Source organism: Rutidosis leptorrhynchoides, chromosome 2 (genome assembly GCF_046630445.1).
Source record: "Rutidosis leptorrhynchoides isolate AG116_Rl617_1_P2 chromosome 2, CSIRO_AGI_Rlap_v1, whole genome shotgun sequence".
Lineage (NCBI taxonomy): Eukaryota > Viridiplantae > Streptophyta > Magnoliopsida > Asterales > Asteraceae > Rutidosis > Rutidosis leptorrhynchoides.
In genome coordinates this window covers 526,953,662-526,966,769 of record NC_092334.1, presented here as the reverse complement: position 1 = coordinate 526,966,769, position 13,108 = coordinate 526,953,662, and the positions used below count along the sequence as shown (strand labels likewise).

The 13,108-nt window shown below is 36.1% G+C and overlaps 1 protein-coding gene across 2 annotated transcripts; it reads right to left on the bottom strand.

Annotated features, from left to right (window-relative positions):
• Window positions 1–3,768: 3,768 nt before the first annotated feature.
• On the bottom strand, window positions 3,769–12,237 carry LOC139892926 (uncharacterized). 2 transcript variants are annotated; one of them, XM_071876055.1, is made up of 4 exons: window positions 11,915–12,237; window positions 10,805–11,382; window positions 4,288–4,558; window positions 3,769–4,188 (listed from the first exon to the last, which is right to left on the bottom strand). In XM_071876055.1, exons 1-4 carry the CDS (start codon window positions 12,155–12,157, stop codon window positions 4,174–4,176), a joined length of 1,107 nt encoding a protein of 368 aa, XP_071732156.1. In that variant the 5' UTR covers window positions 12,158–12,237; the 3' UTR covers window positions 3,769–4,173. The 2 variants fall into 2 exon arrangements, with proteins under 2 accessions (XP_071732156.1, XP_071732155.1); XM_071876054.1 differs by having other exon boundaries at window positions 3,769–4,558.
• Window positions 12,238–13,108: the final 871 nt, after the last annotated feature.

Sequence of the window (13,108 nt, the reverse complement as noted above, 5' to 3'; positions counted from 1 at the left end):
TTACAAAGGAAAAAGAGTCGTGTTGACAGCCAACAATTCAAGGTTGTCTATTTCTCACATTGGAAAGACAATAATTCCAAGTGAAGGTGACTCTCATAAGCTCCATCTCGAGAAGGTGTATCTTATCCCTGGCCTAAAGAAGAATTTACTGTCAGTACCACAATTGACAGCAGAAGGGAATTATGTGCTCTTTGAACCAGAAGATGTGTCTGTATTCAAGAGAGTGAAGGTGGTTGGCAATCCAATTATGCAAGGAAAAAGAATAGAGTCGGTCTATGTACTATCTGCTGAAACAGCATATGTGGATAAGACTCGAAAGAATGAGAAGGCTGATCTGTGGCATGAACGTCTTGGGCATGTGGGATACAATAAGTTAAAGGAGATGATGGTGAAACGCATAGTAAATGGGCTTCCTCAAATTGATATCCGAACAAATACAATATGTGCTGGATGTCAATTTGGCAAAGCTCACCAATTGCCATTCAAGGAGTCAGCGCATCAGTCCAAGACACCACTAGAGCTAATACACTCAGATGTCTTCGGCCCAGTGAAACAAACATCACTTGGAGGTATGAAATATATGGTGACATTCATTGATGACTTCTCAAGATATGTGTGGGTTTACTTCATGAAGGAGAAGTCGGAGACTTTTCTGAAGTTTAAAGAGTTCAAGAACAAGGTAGAAAGTGAGCTCAATACTAAGATTCGATGCTTACGCACAGATAATGGAGGAGAATATTTATCAACCGAGTTCAATATCTATCTTGAGAAGCACAAGATCAGAAGGCAATTAACTTGCCCTAATACTCCACAACAGAATGGAGTGGCAGAACGTAAGAATCGTCATCTTGCTGAAACCTGTCGAAGTATGCTTCATGGTAAGAATGTACCAGGAAGATTTTGGGCCGAATGTATGAGGACGGCTTCATACGTGATTAACAGACTCCCACAAACAAAGTTGGGATATATTTCACCATATGAAAGATTATGGAAGATCAAGCCAACCGTCAACCATCTCAAGGTTTTTGGATGTGTATGCTACGTCTTCGTACCAGATCATCTACGAAGCAAATTTGATAAGAAGGCAATTCGGTGCATTTTTGTCGGTTATGATGAATCAAGAAAAGGATGGAGATGTTGTGATCCAAATACTGGAAAGTGTCATACTTCAAGAAATGTGGTATTTGATGAAGCGTCTTCATGGTGGTCACCTCAAAAGATAGAGCTTCCAGAATCTCATGGATTAGAAGAAGGTCCAGAAGAAAAAGAAGAACATAAAGAGCACATATCGGATCCAATTAAAGAAGGAGATGGATCGTACTCTAAGGAAACGAGTCCATGGAAAACTGGGGTACATCAATCTACATCCGAAGAGGTTCGTCCAAGCCAAATGGATGCCGAGGAGCATGTGCAAGAATTACGAAAATCAACAAGGCCGAGGCAACCTAATCCGAGGTATGCCAATGCTGCTCATGTGGATGAATCAATACCTATTGAGCCTTCAACTTATGAAGAAGCAGCACAAAGTCAAGAATGGCGGAAAGCAATGGAAGAAGAAATTAATGCATTAAAAGAAAACCAGACATGGAGTTTAGTTCCAAAGCCAAAAGATGTAAAACCAATATCTTGTAAATGGGTTTACAAGGTGAAGACTCGATCAGATGGCTCCATTGAAAGGTATAAAGCTCGACTTGTTGCTAGAGGTTTTTCTCAACAATATGGGCTGGATTATGAAGAACGTTTAGTCCAGTGGCGAAGATCACAACAATTCGAGCTCTACTAGCTTTAGCCGCTAGCAAATCTTGGAAGCTGTGGCAGATGGATGTCAAGAACGCTTTCTTACATGGAGAACTTGACAAAGAAATTTATATGGAGCAACCAAGAGGCTTTGAGAACAAGTCCCATCCTGACCATGTCTGCAAATTAAAGAAAGCACTATACGGCTTGAAGCAGGCTCCAAGAGCTTGGTACGGGAAGATTGGCGAGTTTTTAGTAAAAAGTGGTTTCACAGTTGCTCCTTCAGATTCTAGTTTATTTGTGAAACACGGTCAAGGAAAACTAGCCATAGTGCTAGTATACGTGGATGACTTAATCATCACGGGAGATCATTATGAGGAGATTCAAAGAACAAGGGAGAATCTTTCTATCAGATTTCATATGAAGGAGCTTGGAGAACTCAAACATTTTCTTGGACTCGAAATAGACTAGAAAAGAGAAGGATTATTTCTGGGACAACAGAAATATGCGCGAGATCTTTTACAAAAGTACGGAATGCTTAATTGCAAACCTATCTCAACTCCGATGGATCCGAATACAAAACTACGAGCAGATGAAGGAAAAAGTCTTCAAGATGTTACCATGTATCGAAAGATGGTCGGAAGTCTTATTTATCTCACACTAAGCCGGCCAGACATATCTTATGCAGTTGGAGTGGTTAGTCGATACATGAGCAATCCGAAGAAGCCTCACCTTGATGTTGTACGACGCATCTTAAGGTATGTTAAAGGCACTATTAACTTTGGCATTTTGTACAAGAAAAAACAAAAGAATGTCACGTGACTGGATATTGTGACGCCGATTACGCTGGAGACTATGATACACGACGGTCAACAACTGGATACATGTTTAGTCTTGGATCGGGAGTAATATCATGGTGCAGCAAGAGACAACCAACTGTATCCTTATCAAGCACCGAAGCAGAATATCGATCGGCAGCATCAGCAACACAAGAAATTACTTGGTTGAAGCAGCTAATGGAAGATCTTCATCAATCAACAGATTATCAAGTAAAGCTTTTCTGCGATAACTTATCAGCTATACGTCTAGCAGAGAATCCAGTCTTTCATGCAAGAACAAAACATATAGAAGTACACTATCACTATGTTCGCGAGAAGGTCCTTGAAGGGGAGATCAAGATGGTGCCAACAAAGACAGATGAACAGGTTGCAGATATATTCACCAAGAGCCTAAGTAAACCGAAGTTTACAAAATTCAGAGAAGCACTTGGAATGGTCTGCAAGACATCGTTGGAAGAAAATTTGCATTGAGGGGGAGTGTTAAAATACAATGCAAATTTAAAATAATATGGAATTAGTAAATGTATATGGGTAAAATATCTAGATATTAATATGTATAAGAAAATATCTAGATATTAGAATATGAGAGAAAAATCTAGAAATTGAAATGTAAAAGAAAAATCTAGATATTTGTAGGTTGTAGAAATATCTAGATATTTATATGGAAATATCTAGGTTCTAGAATGTTCCATGGAGTAGTATAAATATGGGAGGAGATTTCATTTGTGTGTGTGAAGTTGTGAGAGTGAAATAAGAAGTGAGCTGTGAAGAAGAGAAGAAGAGTGTGAGTTAGCGAAAGTAGAGAAGATAAAGCTTGTAAGTAATATTGTAATTGTAATTTAATATAAGTGTTTTTGTTAAGTTTCCCGATCAAGTCTTAGTTTGTGTTTAAATTCTTAGTGCACTTTTGTTGTTCTTATTATATGGTCGGCTCTGCCGCCTAAGTAATACATGGTCGGTTATACCGCCTAAAGATATATGGTCGACACTGTCGCCTAAGTACATTGTGCACTAAGGATTTATAAAATTAAAGGCGAACCAACGTCAAAGTGTTGGTGTAGTGAGTCTAGTATAGTCTAGATCCTCTATAGTGGGTGTGTTGGGCTCGTCGAAGCTTCCAACATTGAGATATGACCAAAACGGTGAAGCCTAGCAAAATTTGTGAGATGTCACCGTTTTGATCATATCTCCTTCATATGGATTCAGATTCAGATTCAGTTGATTAAAAAACTTAAACACTCAGTTACAGATTTCTAATTTATAGTTATCTTAAGTTAAGATCCTCCATCCGCTAGAGGCCCTATTTTGTCCGGGGAATCACAACGTACTAAAATTTAATATTGTACGCTACTATCATTTAGCAACGTCATATCCGGGTCCCATATAGAATTCTTCAAGCTCCGTCACTGTTAATACATGGATCAGACGATTTTTCTCTCATACATATTGGCCGTTGGATTGGTACGTGGGAGCCCTCTTTTGGCTAGTCTCAGTTTTTTATTTGTTGAAAACCAACCTTAAGATAACTGATCAGAAGCTCATCACCGGGTTGTTCCTATCTCTGCACCCATTGATACCAATAAAGAGTTCGTGCAAATCACACGGCACGTAACTACAAATGATTTAAATAGGCAAGTTTATATCAACTTCTTAAAGACGTCCGAAGAGTTAACAACAACACAACGAAAAGAGAAATGTAATAAAGTATTACATGAGATCTTCCAGCAAGCTTGCAATGACTGACAATAACAGACGTACCATTCTTTCTGAATGTTACAAAGACAAAAGCAGGGTCTTTTCCATCATCCCATGACATGGCGGGAACAACTATCTCACGGGTCCCATCCACATGAGTCCTATCAGAAAACGTTTGCGTATGTGCACTGAAAACTATCCTGGGCTTAAGAACATGAAATATGTACTCTGTTGCGTTCTGTGGAAGTGTTTGTAATAGCTCGTATGGTCCAGTCCCAACCAATGGCCTGAAAAAATGTTCAGTTCATGTTAGGTGACATTGCATATATCAACAAGATCATAATAACTAATAAGGTGAATAAAGAATAGACCAATAATTCATACCAACTGTATACAGTGTTGAATGTATTCAAAGAATATGGCAATAATTAACTCTGAATTAGTTTCTATTTTAGGTTACCGAAAATTTTACCCTAGAATAAGTTATTTAAGGCCAAATGTTTATATAATTTGTTATAATTCAGTAGGCTTATAACTACCTTTAGTGGTTTGATTCTTGATGTTATAATTCAGTAGGCTTATAACTACCTTTAGTGGTTTGATTCTTGATGTTATAATTCAGTAGGCTTATAACTACCTTTAGTGATTTGATTCTTGATTTAGAATACTAATAATGAAGTGTAAGAACAAAGATGATAATGGAGAGAAAGAAAGAAACACTTTGTAAGTGTGAGAAATGGTGCAAGTTTAATGCTTGCATTCATGAGTATTTATAGCCTAAAATCTCAATATAAAAATACATACTTTGTGTACTAAAATTGACTATATGTATACACCAAAATTGACTATCCATATCTATATTATTATTATTATTATAACACTCCCCCTTGGATAGCAATTTTATTTTGTTGAAGATCAACTATAAATTACTGCCTCGTTAAAAACCTTGCTAAAGAAAACCCAGTGGGAAAAAACTTTAGCTAAGGGAAAAAGAGTGCAGCATGGAGTTGACTCCCCCTCAAGTAGACATCGCTTCAGCTGTTACATCTTTTGAACATGTCTCATGCCAATGTTATGAACGTGTGTTCTGAAAATAGCAGTTGGAAGTGCTTTCGTGAAAAGATCAGCAGAGTTTTTGCTAGATTGCACATATCTCATTTCAATCTGGTTGTCCTTAATGAGATTTTGAGTGTATGAGAAGAATCTAGGTGGTATGTGTTTTGTTCGGTCACTTTTGATATACCCTTCTTTCATCTGTGCTATGCAAGCTGCATTATCTTCATAGATAGTTGTTGGACTTTTATCGCGTTCTAGTCCACAAGAATCAGTAATGAGTTGTGTCATTGATCTCAACCAAAAACATTCTCGAGTAGCTTCATGTAATGCAATCACTTCGGCATGATTTGACGATGTAGCAACAAGTGTTTGTTTTTGAGAACGCCATGATATTGCAGTACCTCCATTTAGGAATACATATCCAGTTTGAGATTTAGCTTTATGTGGATCAGATAAATAACCTGCATCTGCATAACCAACCAAATCTTGTTTTGATTCGTTAGAATAAAATAATCCTAAATCAGTAGTTCCTCGAAGGTATCGAAATATGTGTTTGATCCCATTCCAGTGTCTTTTGGTAGGAGCAGAGCTGAACCTTGCCAACAAATTAACTGCAAAAGAAATGTCAGGTCTTGTACAATTTGTAAGATACATAAGAGCTCCAATTGCACTAAGATATGGTACTTCTGGTCCAAGAATGTCTTCTTGATCTTCACATGGACGAAATGGATCAGCTTCAACATTGAGTGATCTAACAACCATAGGAGTACTTAATGGTTTTGCCTTGTCCATATTGAAACGTTTCAAAATCTTTTCAGTATATGTTGTTTGATGTACAAGTAAACCATTAGGCATATGCTCAATTTGTAAACCAAGGCAATACTTGGTTTTTCCGAGATCTTTCATTTCAAATTCTTTCTTTAGAAGTTGAATGGCTTCATGGATCTCTTTATTTGTACCTATGATGTTAAGATCATCAACATAAACAGCTATGATCACATATCCGGATGTTGTTTTCTTAATGAAAACACAAGGGCAAGTAAGATTATTTGTATACCCTTTGCTTATCAAGTAATCACTTAATCGGTTATACCACATACGTCCCGATTGTTTTAACCCATATAAAGATCTTTGTAATTTAATCGAATACATTTCTTTGGGTTTTGCATTTGATGCTTCTGGTACCTTAAATCCTTCAGGTATCTTCATATATATATCACTATCAAGTGATCCATATAGATAAGCAGTCACAACATCCATGAGATGCATTTCTAAATTTTTAGAAACTGCCAGACTGATTAAGTACCTAAAAGTAATTGCATCCATAACAGGAGAATAAGTTTCTTCATAATCAATTCCCGGTCTTTGAGAAAAACCTTGAGCTACAAGTCTAGCTTTATACCTTGTAACTTCATTTTTCTCATTTCTTTTTCGGACAAAAATCCATCTGTATCCTACAGGTTTCACATCTTTAGGAGTGAGAATGATGGATCCGAAAACTTTTCTTTTATTGAGTGATTCTAATTCAGCTCGTATTGCTTCTTTCCATTGAGCCCAATCATGTCTATTTTGACATTCAACCATAGATGTTGGTTCTGGATCATCATCATTATTCATGATGTCATATGCAACATTAAATGAAAATTTCTCATCAAGATTTTTCATTTCATTTCGGTTCCATAATATTTTTGAATATGCATAATTGATTGCAATTTCTGTATTGACATCATCAATATCCTCTGCAGTAGGAGTACTGATTTGTGGTTCTTCTTGAACACTTTCTTTTACTTCATTATCAGCTGATTTTCTTTTTCGAGGATTTTTATCCTTTGAACCGATTGGTCTTCCACGTTTCTGACGTGGCAAAGATTCATGAGTGACGTTATTGCCAGCTTTTGGAATTTCAATTCGAGCTGGAGTATTTACTGCTGGTATATATGATTTTGTCACCGTTTTTGTATCTGTAAATGCATCAGGCAATTGATTTGCAAGTTCTTGTATATGCATTATCTTTTGAACTTCTGTCTCGCATTCTTTTGTGCGAGGATCAAGATACTTTAATTGAGGTTCACACCATGAAACATCATTTTCTTTATTTTTCATTTCTCCCCCTAATCTAGGGAACAATGTTTCATTAAAATGACAATCAGCAAAACGTGCTGTAAAAACGTCACCTGTCATAGGTTCAATATACCTTAATATTGAAGATGTTTCATATCCAACATATATTCCCAACCTCCTTTGAGGACCCATTTTTGTACGTTGTGGTGTCGCAATTGGAACATACACTGCACAACCAAATGTTCTAAGATGGGAAATATTTGGCTCTTGACCAAAAGCAAGTTGTAGGGGGGAATATTTATGACTTGCACTTGGTCTGATGCGAATCAATGCAGCAGCATGTAAAATTGCATGACCCCATATAGATACAGGGAGTTTTGTTCTCATTATCAATGGTCTAGCGATTAACTGTAAACGTTTAATCAATGACTCGGCTAAACCATTTTGTGTATGCACATGAGCAACAGAATGTTCAACAACAATTCCTATAGACATGCAATAGTCATTAAATGCTTGAGATGTAAATTCACCAGCATTATCAAGTCTCACCCTTTTAATGGTGTAATCAGGAAAATGAGCTCTCAATTTAATAATTTGGGCAAGAAATTTTGCAAATGCCACATTACGGCTTGATAACAGACAAACATGAGACCATCTGCTAGATGCGTCTATTAGAACCATGAAATATCTAAATGGTCCACATGGTGGATGAATTGGTCCACATATATCACCTTGAATTCTTTCAAGAAACATTGGTGATTCTTTCTCAACCTTAAGTGGTGAGGGTCTAGTTATCAATTTTCCAAGAGAGCAAGATGTACATGGAACCATTGTATCATGATGGATTTTTCTATCCTTTAGTGGATGTCCATGAGTACATTCAATAATCCTTTTCATCATTGTTGATCCTGGATGGCCTAATCTGTTATGCCATAAACTGAATACACCAGGATCAATATATTTTTCGTTAACTACCATATGTATTTCTGGTACATTTATATGTGTATAATGTAATCCAGAACTAAGTCTTGGCAGTTTTTCAACCACATGACTCTTGTCAGTGATACTTAAATATTTCTCATTTTCTGTTGTCACTGACTGATAATCATACCCGTTAAGGTATATGTCGGAGAAACTCAATAAATTTCTGCTTGACTTGGGAGAAAATAAGGCATCATTTATTAAAAATTTTGTACCATTTGGTAGTATGAAATTTGCCTTTCCTATCCCTTTTATCAAGTTAGCAGGTCCTGATATTGTATGTATAGTTCCTTCCGTTGGTTTTAGATCAATAAAATATTTCTCGGATTTAAGTATAGTGTGTGTAGTTCCACTGTCTGCTATACAGAGATCTCCACCACTTGATTGATGTTGTATTCCAGCAAAATTCATATTGAACTTCATATATAAGAAATAAATAGTGAGTACATTAATATTACACAATATTTTAAACGCAAATAGATAGTACTGAAACATTTAGCAAACATAATGACAAAGACAGACGATATTAAATCGTTTATTTTTCAAAAGACACACAACTTAAACATTCAAGAAATCTTCATATAAATCAGATGGTTTCTCAGTGACTGTTGGATCAATATTATCCACAAAATTTACTTCCTTTTCTTTACCTTTCAGCGAATCCTGATACATCTTAACAAGATGTTTAGATGTTCGGCAAGTATTAGCCCAGTGGCCCATTCTACCACATCTGTAGCAAGATTCTTCAGAATTTTTAGAAGAATTTTCTTCAACATCTTGTTTAATGGGCTTGTTTTGTGGTTGATATTTATATTTTCGTGGATTACTATTTCTTTGACCACCACGGCCACGACCACGACCACGTCCACGCCCATTACCATTACCATAAGGATGGTTTCTACCATAGTTATGGCTTTTGGCATGATGATGGTGATGGTTATTATAACCACGACCTTGCCCGCGTCCTTGTCCCTGTTTATAATTATTTGCAGTATTTGCTTCAGGGATTGCAAGTGTACCAGTAGGACGGGATTGCTGATTTTTCATTAATAGCTCATCATTTTGCTCTGCAACTAAGAGATATGAATTAAGTTCAGGATATGTTTTGAACTTTAGCATTCTCAAATTTCTTTGCACTGTGATGTTTGCAGCATTCATTGTGGAGAAAGTTTTCTCCATCATGTCTGCATCACTAATTTCATGTCCACAGAATTTAAGTTGTGAACATGTATTATACAGAGCTGAGCTGTATTCATTTACTTTCTTAAAGTCTTGGAACCTTAATGTTCTCCATTGTTCCATTGCAGCTGGAAGTAAAATTTCTCTTTGATTATTGAATCTGCTTTTGAGACCTTCCCATAAAACATGGGGATCTTCTACAGTCACATAATTATTTTGTAAGCATTCATCAATATGTTGATGAATAAAGCAACATGCCGTAGCTTGTTCTTTTTCAGAACAAGTGTTGTTTTCATTTATGGTTTCAAGAATGCCCATTGATTTAAGATGCATTTTTACTTTTATAACCCATGGCATGTAGTTGTTTCCAGTTGATTCTAAAGGAGTAAATTTAAGCTTTTCCAGATTCGACATTTTCTATTATCAAAAATTAAAACAAACATCATGATAAATTAGAGTCAATTTATATTCATAAGTATATAAACATTAAACATAAATTTAATATAACATAAATGATAAGTAGGTGACAGTGTCGACCATGTGTAAGCAATCATAAATAAATGTTATATAACAAAAATATAAATATTAGTAAACATAAATGAAAATTTGGCGACAGTGTCGACCATATATTTTTTCAGGTGGTATAACCGACCTATATCATTCTGGTGGTATAACCGACCATATATCATTTTGGTGGTATAACCGACCATATATCATTTTGGTGGTATAACCGACCATATATCATTTTGGTGGCAGAGCCAACCATATTTAGTATTAAGATTATCGTGCTGATAACGTGTTATAATTCAGTAGGCTTATAACTACCTTTAGTGGTTTGATTCTTGATGTTATAATTCAGTAGGCTTATAACTACCTTTAGTGGTTTGATTCTTGATGTTATAATTCAGTAGGCTTATAACTACCTTTAGTGATTTGATTCTTGATTTAGAATACTAATAATGAAGTGTAAGAACAAAGATGATAATGGAGAGAAAGAAAGAAACACTTTGTAAGTGTGAGAAATGGTGCAAGTTTAATGCTTGCATTCATGAGTATTTATAGCCTAAAATCTCAATATAAAAATACATACTTTGTGTACTAAAATTGACTATATGTATACACCAAAATTGACTATCCATATCTATATTATTATTATTATTATAACATAATTGTATTTGTATGTATCAAAATATTGATTACTGCTTTTAACTTTTTGTATGCTATTAGACCTGGCAAATATATACACCACGCTATACCTGTTTTCGAACGGTTCTGCTATACCAAGCGTATTTTCAACGGTTCCATCATGAACACGGTCAACCGTTTGATGCAACGGAATGTGAAGCAAGAGTACGGGACCCGACCCAGATGACATATCATTTTCTCTCCAATTAAGATCATGTCTAGGAATCGTGATTCCAGAAGATTCCATCATCATATTATTCGTGTGCTCGTTATCCATTTGCAATTCTACACGTTCTCTTTCCAACGCCTTTTCAACACTAAACCGCAACTCATTATTCTCACAAAGCAACGCCACAGTATTAAGTGAGACGAAATTAACGTTTCCAATATCAAACGCACCACAACCAGCGGAGTCTAATCCTGGAAAACTTCTAGTTATTTTATTAACTAATATCTCGTTCAGACTATCGCATTCTCCAACATCTCGATCTCCAGGAACGACGTGATATGGTAAATCCAGAAACGGACCCAATAAACTATGAAACTGTTGTACCACAGTTGACCATTTGCTTTGACTCAACTTTGCTCCTTGAGCAGATACATCTCCTAATAGAATCAGCATATCAGGCTTCAACAATTCATATGATTTCTGGTTGAAATATTAACAATAAAAAAACATATTAATAACCACAACAACTGAATCACTATGTTACATGCATAGGGGCGTAATTTGGTCGAGACCACTCCAAGTCAACTCGTGACCTGAGCTCTAGCTACTTGGGATTGACTTGAAAAGTATCCGAAAGCGATTTTGGGTGCAAGTCAAGTCGAGGTCAAGCTAGTCCGCTCCTGAAGCTTGTGAGCCTAATCTAGCTTGTGTCATTTTACACTTTTACCCTTCATCGTGTAATTGGTATATGTATATCAATATTTTCATCATACTACTTCACAGATTCTGAGTCAAGTAGAGCATATAAGTATCTTGTTGAGTCCATTTAAGCTTAATATATAGATTCAATTGATTCACATTTTAGTTACTGATCGAGTCAGGTGAAGTTTTGTTATAATTAGTTAATTACTCAAACAAGCTTAAGAAAAGTTTCCTAATTGAACCAATTTCAAGTTAGAAATATTTATCAAGCAGTCTGTGTGCAATACAAAAGAAATGTAAACGTACTTACTTGAAAGAATCTAGTAAAGTAGTAATCTTTGAAATGTAGATCCAAGTACCCGGATCTGGAATCACGACCCGGCAACAATAAATCAGCAACCATCATAACGTTAAGATTAACATCCATCTGTTCGTTTTCAATTTCTTGATTGTTGGAACTGGGAACGACGTCGCATGATGGGGTTTGGACCCAATTGTCGTAGAATATGTATAGAAATGTGAAAATGAATAACAATACGTGTTTCAAGATCATGATGTATGATCTTGAAGGGTTTGATGAATGGCTACGAGGAAATTAAATGGAATGGAATCTAGGGTTCTAGATGTTAAAGATGTGATTTTGACTATTTTTAGTTAAATGATGGTAGCGGCTACTGACCAAGTTTCAAATTGACCAACTTCAAAAGTGTGTCGTTTCGAGTTATACACGGGTGCCTAGCTGATACGGGGTAGTAATACTCTGTATTTGCTAATACGGGCCATTAAAATTTTGAATGATTATTCATTTTTTTTTTTTTTTTTTTTTTAAAGCGAGACAAATTTTATTAATCACGAACAAAGATACACGAGAGTATTACATATTTCAACGAAATAATGGTTGCAAAGGGAGCAACCCTATAATTACAAAGAATCTAACACATAAGATAGATGGACGGACAACTCAACCATGTTAACCAATCAAGCTTTTTTCTTGTCGACCTATGTGAGATCCACTCGAACGATTTGATTTGTATTTCATTCAAAGCATTCGATGGGGTCCACGAATTGCCACGAAAGATTTGATTGTTTCGGTTCTTCCAAATGAAGTATACACACACCCATTTAATCGCTTGCCAAATCTTTTTCCCATATGCGGACATTGAACTCGGTGCATTTCCTTTCAAGATTTCATTAACACTAAGGTTTGCAAAGTTACCAAGATTCCACCACTTGAATACCCTAGACCAAACCTCCAAAGCGTGAGAGCAAAAAATGAACGCATGGTCCACCGATTCCAAGCCATCATCACAAACGGGACATCGAACACTATGAAGATCAATGCCCCTTTTGTCGAGTTCGACCCGAACCGGTAGAAGTTTTAGTAGAAGACGCCATACAAAAATTTCAATTTTCTTGGGCACCAAATTGTTTCGAAGTGTACTTGTAACATTGGAACCCGAATTAAGCAATGAATCATCAATCACCTGCGAAAAGCTTTTTGACC

Coding starts and splice junctions, on each gene's coding strand:
- LOC139892926 (XM_071876054.1), bottom strand. CDS start 12,157: ATGATCTTGAAACACGTATTGTTATTCATTTTCACATTTCTATACATA. Junction 11,383..11,914: donor ACTTTACTAGATTCTTTCAA/GTAAGTACGTTT, acceptor TATTTCAACCAG/AAATCATATGAATTGTTGAA. Junction 4,559..10,804: donor GCAGAACCGTTCGAAAACAG/GTATAGCGTGGT, acceptor ACATTTTTTCAG/GCCATTGGTTGGGACTGGAC.